General features: G+C 39.0%; 1 protein-coding gene across 5 annotated transcripts in view; it reads right to left on the reverse strand.

The window, feature by feature from the left end:
- Positions 1–356: 356 nt before the first annotated feature.
- The window catches only part of atf7ip (activating transcription factor 7 interacting protein), a 58,440-nt gene continuing 40,627 nt past the window's right edge, over positions 357–18,169 (reverse strand). For 4 of the 5 annotated variants that reach the window (XM_018761855.1, XM_018761854.1, XM_018761856.1 and 1 more), the window contains 7 exons: positions 11,859–11,932; positions 4,089–4,763; positions 3,831–3,874; positions 2,311–2,374; positions 2,066–2,200; positions 1,693–1,769; positions 357–1,211 (listed from right to left, as the gene is read on the reverse strand). In XM_018761855.1, the coding sequence (XP_018617371.1) occupies positions 708–1,211; positions 1,693–1,769; positions 2,066–2,200; positions 2,311–2,374; positions 3,831–3,874; positions 4,089–4,763; positions 11,859–11,932 (1,573 nt within the window). In that variant the 3' untranslated portion in view covers positions 357–707. The remainder of the gene's footprint in view (positions 1,212–1,692; positions 1,770–2,065; positions 2,201–2,310; positions 2,375–3,830; positions 3,875–4,088; positions 4,764–11,858; positions 11,933–18,169) is intronic. The other variant, XM_018761853.1, reaches the window with a different exon arrangement.

Genomic DNA, 18,169 nt, shown 5'->3' on the forward strand with positions numbered 1-18,169 from the left:
AGCGGGGGGGGGGCGGTGGCACAGTGGGTTGGACTGGGTCCTGCTCTCCGGTGGGTCTGGGATTCAAGCCCTGCTTGGGGTGCCTTGCGACAGACTGGCTTCCCATCCTGGGTGTGTCCCCTCCCCCTCCGGCCCTATGCCCTGCGCTGCCGGGCAGGCTCTGATTCCCCGCGACCCCGTATGGGACAAGCAGTTCAAAAGATGTGTGTGTGTAAAACAAATAGAAACAATATTTTTAAATATCTTTATTTAAATTCATCAGTTCTATAAAGTCTGGTTACCAGACAAAAAATAAAAAACACCTTTATACATTTAGTTTCTAAGTGGAACATACTGTACTTGAACTTTTTGTGCAATTTCTTTAATGATTTTTACAAATTTCATTTCATGTTAATACTTTATAAAATGATAGAGAACATACAGATGGAAACAGATTATTTATAATGTATTTATAACCAACCTTCCCTTTTGACAATTTATTCCAAAGTAGAACAGTTTCTTTCATTATAGGACTGTAATTCTGTACACTGTCATGCTCCCAAACCTTTGAGAGGTATATGAAGACAATCAGCAGTCCATTTTGTTTCACACATCTTTCCTGTAGATGGGACATAGTAAGTAAATCAATCCTTGCTTAAGTTCAAGATATGCTTACAGTACATCCTCCACTTTCATGCTGTCTCCAACCCTTTTACTCAGCAGAAGTCTCAGTTGGAAGAGGTGGTGCTGATCACATCTGTGCACTGGGGCTCACAGAAGGGCCCAAAGCGGCCATAGACATCACGGGCACGGACAGCAAAGTAGTATGTAGATCCCGAGACAAACTGGGTGAGGGTGCAAGCCATGGGCAATGGGAGTGCCTTCACCTCACCTATCTTCTTCCACTGCGACTGCAGCGGTGCCAAACCAGTCTGGCCTGAATGGTCTTGGTGATAAGCATAGAGGTGATAGCTGTCTACTGCAGCGCAGCTACGATCTGTCTCCGACACACACCAGGACAGCACAATGCCGTTCTGGCTCTGCACTCGTGCCAGTTTGAGCTGGGGCTGCTGTGGAGGGGAAGTGTGTGCTGCCTCAGGAGGTAGGCGACCCGTCGTTGGGGGTGGCGATGGCAAAGGGGGAAGGCCAGAGGTCTGGGGGTTGGGAATGGTAACAGGGGATGGTGTTGTTGCAGAGGTAGCACTGGCAGTACGAGCCTTTGATGGGGAATCCTAAAGGAAACACAATAGAGGACAAAGAACATTGAAATATTGGAATGAAGGAAAAAGTAAAAAGTAGTGAGGGATGCATGAAAGAGAGATAATAACTAATGTTGAACTTTATAGCATCTACCAAAAGTGAAATAGTGTTTCAGTAAATTCATTTTTTACGTACTAAGTCTGCCCCACAGAACAAAAGGGGCAGTTATACAACATTTCTTTACTATTCCACATAAGATGGTTCCATTGCTTTTTGTAAATATGTGAATGGCCTTCCTTACTGACAACCAAAAACAAAACGCACTCCAAAATTCTAATGATGGCAGACTGCTTTAGAACATTCAGGTAAGAAATCTCCTGCAAACAGCAATCAAGCCTGTGGAGTCTGGAAATACATTATATAACAAATTACAATCCCCTTGTTCGCATCAACCCCATATCTAGGTTTATCAGTGTTTTTTTAGGTTAGTGCCTTACAGTGCAGCAATCTCACCTGGGAAGAGCGATGGAGAGCAGCTAGTTGCGACCCGCCAACTTGATTAGTGTGAGGAGAGGACCTCAGTGTGACGCCTGAGGTAGGCAATCAAAAACATACAAATGTTAAACTGACACCCTGGGAGAAAGAACCAGAGCATGACATGCATTAGGCTTTTTCCTCTGTTGCACTGTTATCCTATACACAGGCAGAATACAGCTTGGTTACTTTATTAAGCCTAGCTTTCACATGAGCCCTGAGCACTGTTCTGTCCTTTTTTCCGTTGGGTTAACATTTGCCGTCAGTGCAAGTTTGGGGAACTGCTGGCTTTAGTATATGGAGGTATGGGAGATGAATATAGTACACTGGGGAGGATGAAGGGCACTCCTACCAGTGGGGGTGGAGGTGGCACTAATAAGCGGAGGCGGAGCCCCAGCAGGCCGTTGAGAAGGTGAAGAGGAGGAGGAAGAAGCAGTTGCTGCTATGGCAAGGCTGGATGGGACAGGACCCTTCTTCACCCCTGTTACTACAAAGGAAGAAAGAATAAAATGTAAGCTGACAATTCAATCGCAGTCCTGAAGATCTGGACATGTTGCACTGCTATACATCACATACAGCACTAGAGGCAATTCTCACCTTGTACATCATCATCATCCTCAGTCAAGTCTATCACTGCCCCAGAGCCACTGGTGCGAGTCACCTGCAAAACAACGATAACTTCTTACCAAGCAGTTAATCAGCTGTGCTCTGTTCATTCTGCATATGTATTTAAGAAACTGGCAGTTATACAGATTTATAGATTTCATTGTTTAAATTCATAGCAAAAGAAACCTGTGTGAATTTTAGTAGTATAAGCATTCATTCTGGATCTTACCACCTCAGAATAAAACTTGAACAAGAGCAAGACAGCATAGTTTTCTATCAAATATGCTGGACCACAATTCTATACCTAGCTTTTATCTGGACTGATGCTTTTTAAAATCAGTGTATACGAATAATAAAATACCATATGCAAATATGCAGCACTCCAATCAGTTTTTAGAGTGGTGGTGGCATTTTACTTTAAAATTATCAAACAAAATAAAGTGTCTTTGAAATAATTGCAATAATAAATGCTTTTGTGCATTGTTTAATTCAAATTTAAACTGCCTTTTTCCATTGCTTTCAAATTCTTGTTCTAAATTCTGCATCTGGTGATGAAAGGCAGTTATATAAATGTAGCACAATAACTTTTAAAACACTGACTTGAGTTTACCACATTATAGTATTAAAAAAATAAACTAATCTACAAGCACAAAATGTTCATTTAGCGTACTCCTTTAAATGTACTTCAAATTTCATACAGCAATTTTGCTAAAAAAAAAACAGCATACAGCACCTTCTAATTTCATAAGGCAATTATGATGGAAAAACCACGCACAAGGTAGGTCCACAGGAACAATGTTGGCAAACCATGTTCCGAAGTAGTAAAAAAAACTATTTCCCTAACCTTCCTAATTATCCTAACCAGGAATTAAAGGTTAAAAGTAAAGACATGCCATTACCAGTGACAAGTCTTTCTTAGTTCATTGCTTTCCACTATATCCCTTATACCTGGGTTAATTTAGTTCCGGTTCCAGCTTTTATCAAGGGTTGGTCCTATGCCTCCTAGGTATTTTCTTCGTATTATTTCTAGAAAAATTGTTTGGCTCCAGAACTGGTTGCATCACAGCCATGCAATCCAGCCTCCCACACTAATTTTCTGCAACTGAGTTACTCCTGAACTATAGCAAAATTCCTCCCTGTCACCTCAACTCAACCAGCATATGTCTATCCCACTATCCCAGCATCAGACAATATTGTTGCCAAAATCTTTGAAGATCAAGCTGAATTAAAGAAGTTCATTTGAAAACATAAAGAAATGGGATAAGTTATGAAAAGTATGCTAAATACTTTTTCTTGCACACTATTTGTAGCTATTTAAAAGAGCAACAAATGTCCTGTGTAATAAGCTTTCGTATTTAAGAAAAACTCCCAGAGGGATAATTAGCTCATTTCACTCCGATTAATTACATAGATATGTGGTTGAAAAAAAGCACATAGTCAAAAACAACTGATAAAAGAAAAAAAAAACTAAATAATGGCAAGAAAATCCAGCCAAATACACAAATCCTTACCTGCACAGGAGTCTTTGCTACACTGGAGCTTGTCGCCTGATTGTCTGACAGGAAGAAATGCAAGGAGATTAAAACAGCATTCCAGGGGAACTCCAGTGCTAAACCTAAAATGAAACTGCATACAAAATACCACAGTATGTATCCTAAACTGGGACTTTAAGTACCACTTTACACCATCAAATGATGACTGGTACACATTATGTGTACTGATCAGTACAGCATGATACAGTTTCCATGTTTCCAATAAAACGGATTTACCTGTTTTTGAAGCCATTGCAGTGACCATCACTGGCCCACACGTGGTAGTCCCAGTAGACTGACCTCCAGTGGCAGCAGGTTTAGAGGTCACTGGTAACGAGGAGGATGAGGTCACCCCCACTACGGAGATAGATTGTGTTGGAGTGCGTGCAGAGGACATGGACACACCAGAGCTGGGAGTGCTGACAATCCCGCTGCTCCCTGGACATATAGCCCGGGCCACCGTAAGCGTTGGGGTCGGTGTCAGGGGGAGAGTGGAGGACGCTGGGGTATTCTTTTGAAGAACAAATGTGGTGGCAGGCGCAGTGGTCTTGGCTTTGCTAGCAGTGGTCACTGCCGCCAGAGATGTCACAGGGAAGAGTTCAACCCCAGTGCTGTGGTTTGTTACTATGCTCCCTCCTTGGGTGTTGGTGACGGTCAGAGGTAGCTGTATAAGCAGTGGAAGGGTCTGTGGGGTAGACCCAGAGGCAGCCTGGGAAGTGGTATTACTGGGTAGAGGTTTCAACATCAAGGCTCCAGACTGGTTTTGGGAGGCAACAGGGGCCACATTTGAACTGGACGGAGTGGAGTTGGATGCTGACAGTGTGGAGCCGAGTGAGAGGACTGGAACTGGTGCCACAGCAGCAGAGACCACAGGACTTGCAGTTGAAGGGGACTTGGACAAACCTGGAGAGGCTGAAAAAGGAGGGTGAGGAGTTCATTAGGGAATATATTACATGTCTGGAAGGAATGTTTTTAAAAAAATCCACAAGCTATACAACAGTTACTGTGTAGGTGATTCTTAATACTGCAGCAGTTGTGTCTTCAGTCACTCTAATGTGGAAAGCAGGAAGTATGGCATACACTGTCAATTTTGAAACTGGTACAGTTTGTAGTGTTGCGTTGTTAAGGCTGTAGTAAGACAAGGCATTACCTATGACACCAGGGTTGGCTAATTTAAGTCACGTTGATTAAAATAATGGTTTTGGTCATCAATTTAAATCAATGATTTTTTTAAAAATCATTGCTTTAAATCAAGTTTGCTGATTTTTTTTTAATATATGTTTTCATCAAATCTTCGAAGGTTTAACTGGTTACATATTTAGAAGCACTTGAAAACAGCTGTGAATAACAGGAAGCTATCAGCACAAAGTACTTAAAATGAATAAAACAAATGAATTAAATGAATAACGACAAGGACTCCAGGATAATGAAACCACAGTGTTTAATACACAATTAAACTTTAAACAGCCTATAACACATAAAACTTTTCAAAAATTAAATTACACTACAGCTTTTGTATAATGTTTAGAAAAAATGTTTTGTTTGATGATATTATAGCTCTTCATTCACAGACACCCACAGTTTTACTAGAATTATGGGTTATCTATGGCTCACCCCGCTCAATGTTCTTGTTTAGGATCTTGAAGAGAAACACAAGTTTTGCTGCATTTTCTGTGCTAAGCTTGTTCCTAAGCTTACACTGGACAACTCTATATGTACCAAAGACACTCTATGCACACCTGCAGGGGCAGAAAGAAGCAGGTTGATAGCAGCCATGGCTTCCACATCATTGACATCATTGTGGGAGAGACACCATTCACATGGAGTTACGCTTTCAACAACCTCTTGCACTGAAAAGGCTTTGATCTGGCCTGAAATTTAACTACAGGCAGTCCTCGGGTTACGAACGTCCGACTTACGTACAACCCGTACTTACAAACCACCCCCTTAATGATCGAAGTTAATTTTTTTTGTCACCCTTAGGTAACAATCAGATGAAAACTTCATAATTAAATCTATTATATTAAATATTTGAGTTACCTACAATGACTCGTAATAACAAACGGCGCTACTTTGCAACGTGCATCAAAACATTGCATATCTACAGCAGTTCGTCAGCTCATGAGTCCGAGGTAGGACAAAGACTTGTTTCTTTTCAGTCGGACTGTCACATCCACAACCTTGCCCCGAACATCCGCACCTGCCCAGAATCAGAGCAACGGGATATAAAGAAGCCGCACCTGCAAACCTGTTGCAGAACCTCATTTGAAAAACCCGCCTCTTCAGCGCTCTCTAACAAATCCACGACAACCTAGCCATCCTTCCAAGTCCCTTGTTCTCCTCACTCCTTCATTCCTGCTCCTGACGTCCACGGCTCCCGACACTTGCATCACTTCCTCAAATACGACATCGGATTCTCCCCAAGCCCTACGTTTGCGCATCAACCTACCCATGCCTGTCCCCGACCATGAATCTTGCCTGCTCCCTTGTGAACTGACAATAAAGATCCCACGATTGAGTCCATACACACACACACACACACACACACACACACACACATACACCTCAATCTTTTGCCCGTTCAATATAACACAGACCACATTGCTGTTAACAGTGTCTCGTGTGTTAGTGTATTGGGCTTTAATTTTGTTTTTTTTCAAAAAAATTAAAGCCAAATACAGTAACACACACAAAAACGATTATGATTGATACTAAAGTGGAAATAAAAAAGAGATTGGAAAAAGGTGAAACGCAAACGAACATGGAACATGGAAGAGCAAACAAAGTTTCTTCAATGCTTTTTAATACCTACACACACATACACAGTCTCTCTCTCTCTCTCCTCCTCTTTTCTCTCTATTATAAATACTGTAGCTACATTTATTATTATTATCATTATATTGTATTATTATTATTACTGTATTGTTATATTAAAGATGTTTAGTGTATCCGGAAGTGTTTCTTTAATGTTTTTTATGCATAGAATGGTATAAAAATATACACTACATACTAAGAGAAACATTTAACTAACCTTGGATACCAACCGTACTTAACTGTTCCAATTCACATCAAAATCCAACTTAAAGACAAACTCAGGAACGGAACTCATTCGTAATCTGGGGACTGTCTGTATAAGAAAACTCAAGAATGGCCACTTCCAATGGGCAAACTCTATAGCTGCATTTTTTTTCTTTGTTCAATTTTTTCCCTTGCACATTGGGATGAAGAAGGTTGGCTAGGAAATGTGCTGGGGTATTGGCCTGGTCAAATCTCACTTGGCACAACTTCCTGACTTGTTGGATACTCTTCTGAAGCTTCTCTCTGAGTACTTTCCACACGTCCAAAGTATTGGCGATTATGCACCTCTCACTCTGCACCGTGTTCAAAGCTGTTGTTAAGGGGCATTAGACAATCATATACATCTTCAGCTGAGCATTTCATTCCAAAATTGGTCACTTTATTCTTCACCTGTCCATCCATTTTCCCCTTGTTCACTTGATCTTCACATATCTTCACAAGTGTGTGCCAGTTGTCAAGGTAGGAGTTGAGACAGTCCAGCATTCTGTTCCACCTCATATCCTATGGTATGATCAGTGATGTGGTTCCTTCTGGTCTGTATTAGGTACTGGCAAAGTGGTTGTTTTTTGAAATACTTAACATGAATCACTTGTTCACTCATATTAGGGATTTCTATGTCGTGTGTCAGAAGATTCAAAAGATGTGCAGAACAGCCGAAAGTGATAAGACTGCTTCCTCCCTCCAGGATCTTTCTCATTTTGGAAATGTTTGCAGCATTATAGGTGACTATGCTCCTAACACGACATCCAAAATCAGTTTTTACCTTCTCAATGGAGGATTTGGACAGGCTAGTAAAATAATCTGCAGTGTGAGCTTCTCCAGAGGTGTCCACAGTCTACCAAATATACCGCCCTCTCTGATGCTGGGGTCGTCACACATACATTGGGTTCCTTGTGGACATTAGACCAACTATCTAGTCCAAGGCACACAGTGTTTCCAGACAGGGCTTTTGCACATTTCTTGTACTCCTATTTACACACAAGTGGAAGGTAGTTTTCTGCAATGCGTTTTCTTGAAGGAGGAGATTTCCCAGGTCTCAGCATCATCTGAACAAAATGTGGGTATTCAACCATACGGAGCTCATGGCAAATACCACCCTGGGTACTTGTTCATCCAGCTATGATCTTTGTGTGGCATTTGTAAAGACAAAGAAGCTTTTCAAGGAACTTTCAGAAGGCTTTCAGGAACTTGTCATCCAAGGTTGTGAAGCTGGCCTCTTGACAGCACTTGTTGATGTAGATGGGCTTGGCTGAGAGGCACCTTCTGGAATTCAAAGCAAATTAGGTGACAACTTGTGATCTAATCATTCAGATATGACAGATCATACATACATGTTTAACTACAATTACTGGAGTATCTAATATATAGAGTAACCATCATAAGCTTTTTTCATATAAGGTTTGAAATTTACAAAAAAAATGAAAATTTGCCTTTTATTTGCAGTGAAAGCCTAATTCTCATATTTTATTACTTAGATTGACAGTCATAATAAAAAAAAAATCAGAAATGTCCCAATACCTTTAATTTTTTACTGTTGGAAAAATAACAGAAGTTAGAGAAGCAAAAAGTGTTCTTACCAGCTCCTTCATCATCTAGAATCTCACAATCACCAGGTTGAAGGCCATTGCATTTTCTCTGTGCTTTTTCAATCTAGCTATTAGTTCCTGTAGTTCAACATTACAGTGTTTATACCTAGCTTTCCATCCAGAGGCAATAACTCCAAACAAGGTTGGTTTTCCTGCCTGACATCTTGAATGCATCTAACATCCAGGTTGTACTTGGTGTTATATAGTTGGGTCCCAGAGAAAGTTATTTTCATTTGATCAGATGTATGCCAGTCATTCATAAAAGGATTAAAATAATCTACACTAATCATTACATTAACCAATCAACAATTTGTAAAATTTTCAGGAAGGAAAAAAATATTTTGATAGCATTGCTGCTAAAATATAGTTATAGTTACAGAGAATGGTTCAAGATTTAAACATTCAAGAAAAATCCGATATTTTAGATTTAAAAAAAAAAAAAATTAAAAACATCACCAACCCTGTATGGAACAAATATCAGTAAACAATCCATATTGCAAACAGCACAGCAAAAATACCATGTTAAAGTGATGATCTGTATATTTTAAAATAACAGTAATGGTACACAGCAACAGGAGGCAGCTGATAGTGTATCAATTAGAGCTGCTGCCTTTGGGCCTAACGATTGCTGGTTCATATCTCACCTACTGTTGTAACAATCTTGAGCAAGGTGTTTACCCTAAATTGCTCCAGTAAAAATGACTCGGGTATATAATTGTAAGTAATTTAGCATTTTAAGCCGCTCTGAAGAAAAGCATCAGGTAAATGCAATGTTACAGATGCCAGTATAAAATGTGTTCCATTGCTCATACATTAAAATAACAGTGCACACTTTTCCCTCTCAATGACAGTAATTTAAACACGGTAAGTAAACATGGTAATTAAACACTACCTAAAATGCATTCTTCACACCATCTGTAACTGAACTTTTTTGTCCCAAAAACAGTGCAGGTAAGATTATATTCATTTATTTTAATTAAATGAATTATAAAATATACCACATTTGCTAAAAATCTCAGAAATTTCTTGATTATAACAAAATTCACACTTGTATAAAATTTGTCCCAGCATTGCAAAGCAGAGCAATACTGTAAAATTTCACTTGTATATTGATGCATTTATTTATTGATACAACTGAACAACACTGTCTGCCATAGCAAACTCCTTTATGTCATAAAAAAATGGAAGAATTATAAGATTCTCTTAAGTTGAAGAGTGGGTGTTCTACGGCTCTAAGTAAATAAGGTAAACAGGAGTTTGTTTTAACCAGCTGCAAGGGTTTAAACTTTACCTTTGCAGAATCAGACAGAAATTATAACCAGGATGTGTTTTTTTTCTTTTCAGTGCATACTGAAGATGACTGTTATGCCTTACTGTCAGGAAGCCTAAGCACCATTTTTGCCAGGTTACAGTGTTAGCGCTAACCCCTTGCTATTGCAATATGTCATTAGCACTTAATAAATCCAAGGCTTTGTATAAAGAGGCAAACAGCTCAGCTAATGAACACCATGCAAAGAACAAAACATGAAAAGAAGATATACAATGATCATGTGCAGCATATGAATGTATATAAAGATATATTACGCACACATATACAGACAAACATACATACATATATATATATATATATATATATATATATATATACACACACACACATTTTCAGAACCGCTTGTCCCATTCGGGGTCACGGGGAACCGGAGCCAACCCGGTAACACAGGGCGTAAGGCCAGAGGGGGAGGGGACACACCCAGGACGGGACGCCAGTCCGTCGCAAGGCACCCCAAGCGGGATTCGAACCCCAGACCCACCGGAGAGGAGGACTGTGGTCCAACCCACTGCGCCACCGCACCCCCGCTATATATATATATATATATATATATATATATATATATATGCCACAAATTATCAGAGGTTTTTAGCTATATACAGTATATATATGTGTGTGTGTGTGTGTGTGTGTGTGTGTGTGTGTGTGTGTGTGTGTGTGTGTGTGATGTTTATGTGTGTGGGGGAGTTTGAAGGCATAAAATACTTGAGATGTTTCACAATTCATCACACAACTGCAGAACAGATTAATTCTGCCTGCTGCTTGAGAAATGATTTTAACCATCATAGATGGGAAGTCAACAGAAAAACCTAAGTGAATCAACACATGGTGATAACTGAGCAATAACTGTTTCCATTTCGATTAATGACCCTGCAACAAATTTAGAAGAGCGACTGATTTACTGATTAAAGACAGCTGGATATTTCCCCATATAACTCAATGCGACAATCAGCGTTTCAAAATGTGCGACTTTATGAAACTTGGATACAAGTTTATGATCTGCCAGTTTGTTGATTCATTGATGATTTACGATTTTTCTTGACTTTACCAAGCAGCAGAACACAGACAGAAATTTTTGAAGCCTCAAACTGCGGTAAACAGTCTGAAGTGGACCTACCTAAATGTAAAAGAATAACCTGCTTGCTTCCAGCAAGTTTTTAAACTCCTAATTAGTCACAATACCTTCCATACTGACTCATAAGGTTGGTATTCATGAATGTTTCCAAATTCTGTTCTCTTAATTTAACCTTTAAAATATTTACTGTAGATGGCTGATTTACAAGGCCCTGAGTATCTTTGTTTTTAAACCCTTACTGATATTTCTGCACATTATACATTTAAGATATTTCACTTTGAAGAAATAGGAGCACGTTGGCCTTAAATCTGTTTGTATAAAAACTATAATGCAGTATCATAATGCAATAAGGACACCTTTCACTGAGGGTGGCACGGTGGCACAGCAAGTAGTCGCACACCTCTTGAGCTGTCAGTTTGAGTCCAGCTCAGATTCAGTGGCATTTGCATGTTCCTTCCACAGCCCAAACAGGCGTTTCAGGTTGAATGTTTAAGGGTGTGTCTGAACTGGTGTCCCATCCAGGTGTTTCTACGATTGACAACAGACCACTACAATGCTGCAACGGACACACAGCTACTGACACTGAATGAACGAAAAATTCACAGCTTGTAAAAAGCATTTCTGTTTAAATGATAAAATAAACTGTAAGGTTGTCAATCAGAAACATAAAACCCAGCTAAAATCTGTAGTGCATAAGGCTATGACTTTGCAGTTTAGTAACATATTTCTTTTTCAGCCTGCTACTCCATCTAGTGGTAATGTGGATCATGATACAGCACCTCTATTGCAGACCAATACTATAATTTTACCTGCACACACAATAAATGTTCCTGCAGGCTAGTTGATGGTCACTTAAAGATAAACACATCCAATAAGGCATCTGAATAGCCGCAGGAGCAGGGAGCAGGGAGAATGTGTGCAGAGACAGGGTTTCTCACCTGTGGCACTGACAGGACTTGGAGTGTGGTTCTGAGTTGCTTGCTTGGATTCCATAGTCATCCTGACTGCGCTGCTGACAACAAAATAAGGCCATTAACAGACAGAAGAGAGTTGTAAAACCTACCAGTTTAGAAGTACAATATGTTCTTTGTCTGGTACAGTTGTCTGTATGAAACTGATGTTATTCTATTGCTATATAAAAAACTATTAGAAAAGGTTGTTGAAAAGAAGAATGAAAACTGAAAATGAAATTCTGACTATGGTTTTAATTATGCTACAATTCATTTTGTGTACATTTCACTTCTCTAATCTCGTCAAATTAATCTTTTTCTGTTTTCAAATTAATCTTCTTCCATTTATTCTGTAATATTCCATAAAAAAACAAATTTTGGCTATCTAAATAGTTTTAAAATAAATCATGCTCCAGCATCATTACCTTTATGTACTGTCTGCATTTTTAAATAAATTTCAAATCATCAAATTTCAAATAAATAAATTTCAAGTCATAGCTGAGGAAAAAATGAAACAAATGCCTTGCATTAACTTGTAGTATCACACCCATCAAACTCATGAACACATCAAATCATTTGCAGGTATTTATCTCATTTAGGCCAGTTCAAGTAAATTTACCCAGTGGGATTCTAAGTGTAATGTACATGATTCCTGAGTTATGGGGCAATGAAGGGTTTCAAGTTCTTAACGGTAGTGCCATGTAATGAAGATGTGTTTGGCCTGGGTGTAATCATCATGCATGAGCTGGGTGTGAGACAAGCATTAGACTTATACACAATCCAGCATGTGTTACCAACATAGGCTGCTAAGTACCTTTCCAAGGAACAAGGTGATGCAGTAAATGTAAGAGAGGTATTATAAAATGTTGAATGATTTTTATATAGTGAAAAAGTATTATTCCTGAAAAATCATGGGAAAAACAAAGCAATGACACATAAACCCAAACATTTATTATCAAAGTAACTACAACCATTGACCACAGTAACTGTTTTTGTTTTGAAATCAAAACTCATACAGCATTACTGTGCCATAACAGCTCATTACACAAAGAGCTGTTCCTCCAACAACATCTAAATCATCAAATAGACAGCACAAGGGCATGGTGGTTAGCACTGGTGTCTCACAGTCCCTAGGCTATGCAGTCAACCACTCGACTTCAGTCCCGACTCAGTCTGTGCAGAGCTCACAATGCACAAATCAATGTCTGTGATTGTGCTGTGACTGTCCTGTCAAGGGTGTATCCTACCTAGAGCATCTGGGAAATGTTCTGTACTGCAGTGAACCTGCAGACAAGCAGTTTTTGAAAATTTAATGGTAGTTGATCAGTCATATTGTTAGATAGCACATGATCTGTTACATTGTTAGCATAGCTTTTTCATTGTTGTCACTTTTAACCACAGTTCTTTACAAAATATTTGAAATATTATAATGACAGGATTTCTTTTATTAGACAATGTCAGTGACCCATACAAAGCTTATCAACACTGCACTGAAATTGCTTTGTACGTTAGGTAAAATTTTGTACATGGTAGAAAACTTCAAAATGGAGTATGCACTTGTAACCTTTGCTCAAAGTAATACATTTCACTGAAACCAACTGTAATGCATGGCCCTAGGTTATCTAATTCCATGCAAAAACTGAAAGAACTGTAGGGATTAGAGTTCAATCTCTCTGAAAAACCTCTGTCTATTGGAAAATGCTGTTTTGACCTGATGTTGTTCATTATGGAAAGTATAACAGTGCTTTAAATTTTTTTAATTTGGCATTTGTGATCTGCAAGTTCTTTGAGGTAAAGGTGGTTATGAGACACTTCACAGTAGGCCTTCAGCATTTGATGAAATACATGGGCAGTGGTTACAAAACTTTACTTCCAAGCTAAGACAACAGTACCAAATATTCTATCACAGGAATACTGTGGCACTCATATACATCTAGTGCATCAAAAAGATAACCCAAAACAATATCAGCTTAAAGTGCTCATGGTCTGGTGAAAGATTTTTTTCTCTTGTTGTGTGACATACCTTAAGAATTAAGTCTAAGGCTGCTTGTGCAATTGCTATATAGTCCTTCCAGAAATGGAACTGCAAGCTTAACTAAAAAATATTCAGCTGAATGCCAGAATTTCACCATGATCCAATATCTTCATGTATCATATAGTAGTGAAGTCTGATAAAAGGAATTTTACCATCAGAACCAAGAGCACACTTAATATTTCTAAGTCATTCAAAATTTTCTACAACAATCCTGAAACACAGAAAATTCTTCCAATTTTTCTGAGTCTCCACTGAGAATCCTCATATTGATAAATACAATGCAATGATGAGGTCGTTGAGATTGAGATAGTACACCCACCCCGTGCAAATAGTTACAACAGATGGTTCTAATGGCTGTGCCTATGTCTCTTCACTTGGTGAATTCTATGGTAAAGTGTCATACTGAGGGTCACTGCTGTCATGTACAATTGATGAATGATTAATGAAAATTTAACTGATGGTGTGAAGTATTTGTAAATTCTACCTCAGACTTAAAAATGTGTCTTGTTTGCTTTACATAAACTCTGGTTTAATGTCAGATCAAGTGAAATTTCCTTTGAAATTCCTTTCATCAGTGTGTCCATAATGTTTATTTTCTGTAGTAGGTATGATGCTAAAATAATGTTGATGCTGTTGTCAGTAGCATCAGCCATTTCACCATGTTAACTGGCATCAGAAGCTTTTGAGTTACAAGTCCCTGTAGGGATGGTGGCAGTCGTGCTGAAGTAAAGATTTATATTAGCAGGCTTTGTTAATTCACATTTCAGTAGTTTTTGATGACTGTGCACGGATACAACCTATGTATTATAACTTTATTGGATTCATAAAGTTCTTCAGCTGTGCTAAATTTGTTTAATTTCAGACAAATCTCTTATTTTGTGTTTAATAACTCAACCTTTTCCTGTCCAAAAATGGTACCAAAGTGACAGCCTGACAATCATCAAATTATTTCCAGAACCACAGTTATATATGTAACCAATAGTTTACTAATTATTAGGTTTTGGAAAAATCAGCTGTAGAATATCTCCCCCCTTGATTCTCGAGGGGAAAAAATCAATCACTGTCTATGTGACCTGCAGTCTAGATAAGCTTTTTTGAATGATACCACCATGAATAAGCCACTGAAAATTAAACTTCTACTCGCTGGATCTATCATTTTCCCAGGAAGATATTAAAACGGAATTACTGGATTTAGCCTACCTTGTCATTTTCAAGCTTTCTGATGCATTCTTCATCAATATCCCATCCTTGCAAAAAATCCCTTAGGGACGCTTCGATGTTTCTTTAGACTTAAAGACATCAAAACCACAAGTTGGTACAAGGTTATGAAGAAAATTAAAAAGTTAAAGCCTCTTGTAAACTAACAAAGCTAAAAAGCAAATGCTATTTGACTACTAACTAGTTTACTTATGCTAGGCTCTCCTTCAGCAGAGAAAGACTTTCAAATAACTAGTCTACAGCATTAAATCTTTTTCAGACAAAATGATGTAGCTTAATTATGTCTCATTTCCTTCATACCTGCATGCACCTTTTTAAAGGATATGATTTTTTATGAGGATGAGTGTACCTTCCACAATCTGCACCTGTTTAGAATGAAACCACTGGAGCTGAACAGAAATCAGTGTAAAGCTTTTTAACTATCTTCTGAGCATGATTTAGTGCATAGGTTTTGATATTTCATGTGCTTGTTTACCTCTCACAGAAGCATTATTGTCTGTCATGTACATTACTAGTCCTTTCAAAAAATAACATTTTTTGATGGTTTCTTATGGACTCCATACTTTTTTGCAAGCAGCTATACAGAGTTAGTTTTACAGTTTCTGCCACACCTTATTAGTACTTGACAGGAATCGTGCCTTGTTGATAACACCTTCTGAATCAAGTTTGAAATTCCATTGTTAGCTTTGACTTATTTTCACCAATTTGTCTAAGACTCCTCTCTTGGCATTAAAGTTCACTTCACCTTCTGCTAGAACTCACAGCTCATATTGTGCATGGGTCCTGGAGGATCCTGTCTTTAATTGAAGACCATTAAAACAGGAACTAGCCAGCAATGGACTAAGTAGAATGTAATGAATTAGAACATGTGATCTTGGGTCAATGAGTTTTTCTAGGAGCTCAACAACAACCAACTGAATTTTTGAATCAATCCAACAGATCATACAGACACTATAATTGTCAACCTTTTCATACACCAAAATTCTATCCAAACCTCCATGAACTGAGGGACTAAGTTAGGAGCCCAACACTCCTCCTTCTTGGGGCTATGATGGTAATTCTGTTACCTTTAAGGGTTTCCTGATGCTGTGTTTTTGGCTTTTGAACTTCATTGGTCTTTCTTTGCCTCCTACTACACCAGGGTGGCACACATAACTTTTTTATTCTTCAGAAAGGCTGTGACCTGAGCAACCATGCTATGGAATCAAGTTCAATACAAGTTCAATACTCCACCTAGAGCAATTTGTTGTTAGTTTAAACACACACTAAGGAAAGCTCTATCTTATGCTGAGGTCCTAGTCAATGGCTAACTAATGCAATTGAATATCACATATTAGCCTGGAAAGTTGGTGGTATCAGCCCACGCTGATGACCACTTCTTGGAAAGGCCTGATAGGGGAGGTAAAGGATGAACTGTGCCCTAGGATCCCAAGCACAACTTGGAATGCCTTATCCAGGTAGCAATACAGATGGATAATCTAACTGGGGAGAAAATATAGGAACATGCTAATCATAAACCACAGATTACTGTGGTTATTGGTTTCTCCATTTCTTACTCTTCTTTCAGCATTCCAGAACCAAGAGGAACCCATTCAACTTGGAAGTTGTTTCCCTCACCCAACTGAGAGGGAGCAGCAGATGTAACACGGTCACTGCCAATATTGCAGAGTTCTTAGTGGCCATCACCACAAATGTCCCCACATGTTACAAAAAGAGATGGCTCGTGACATTGGGATTACTACAGTAAGTACATTGGTCGCTCCACACCATGCTCTTTCCCATATGGAAAATCTTGTCATTAACTGAAGACCCTTACAACAGGAACTATTCAGCAATAGATCAAGTGGCATGAAGTAAATCAGGGGATTCTTCTTTCTGCATGTGAGTCCTGAAATACTAATATTAATACTCTGACAAAACTGAGACAAACACCCATTATGTGACCTGACCAAAATGACACATATTTCCCTATACCCCGGTGTTGAATTTCCATTATACAGTAACTCCAGGAAATCAATGCATATGTGTTTTATTTATTTTACTGTACTTTTAAAAAGTGTAACAGTAAAACACATGGCTTGCAATTGAAATTGAAAAATTTGCATTGCAGATTAAAGCAAATAAATATTTGTACTGCTATGGGTTTATCAAGGTCAATAGTGCATACTTTATAGCAGGACACACACATCAATATGCAACAGTATTTTACTCATGTTTTGTTTGATGAGAATTATACTCTTTACATAGTTCAAAACAAGGTTCAAAATATTTCTATAAGGCTACTTTTAAGTATACTTGGGTTGGTAGCTACTTGTCCTTATCAGTCATAAATGGGAATAGCACATACCTTATCAGGACACCTAACTTAATGGTACATTTTCAATAATGAATCGTGATCATGTCTGGATACTAGAGTCTTGTCACAACCACGCCCACACCTTAACCAGCAACACCTGGCTAATTAAAGCACCTGGCTACAATTGGAGAACCTGGCTATAAAAACCACCACTCAACCACTTCCTAGTCGCAGAATCTCTTGAGAGAACCGTCCCCTCTGTACTCTCAAATTTACCTTGCCTTCTCTATCCCACGTCCTGTTCCTCATTGTTCCCCAGTCCCACTCCCACATCCCTTTGGTGAACGACCATTCGCCTTGTACCCCGACCATGAGAACAAGTCTGATTCCTTAATGCTGAATAAACTATCTTGCACTTGGGTTCAGCCTCCCCCGTGTCCTTTGTTCTCCGTGACGTGAAGATTCTGCCTACGACATAGACCCAGCAGAGATCGGATCCCATGAGCAGACGCTGAAACAACTGTCCAGCTCCCAGTAGGAGCTCTTGCATCTGTTCCAATAGAGAAAGCATCCAAGGACTGAGATGATGCCTGCTCCTGTGCCAGATCCTGCATCATCATGAGGTGCTGTCCCTGTCCCAGCTAGCCACGCCCAAACTCTATGATGGTGACTCAGAGAACTGTAAAGGTTTTTTGCTTCAATGCGAACTGGTGTTCTCAAGCTGGCTGCATGTCTACCGTACCAACTCCA

This window comes from Scleropages formosus, chromosome 20 (assembly GCF_900964775.1).
Source record: "Scleropages formosus chromosome 20, fSclFor1.1, whole genome shotgun sequence".
NCBI classification, from domain to species: domain Eukaryota; kingdom Metazoa; phylum Chordata; class Actinopteri; order Osteoglossiformes; family Osteoglossidae; genus Scleropages; species Scleropages formosus.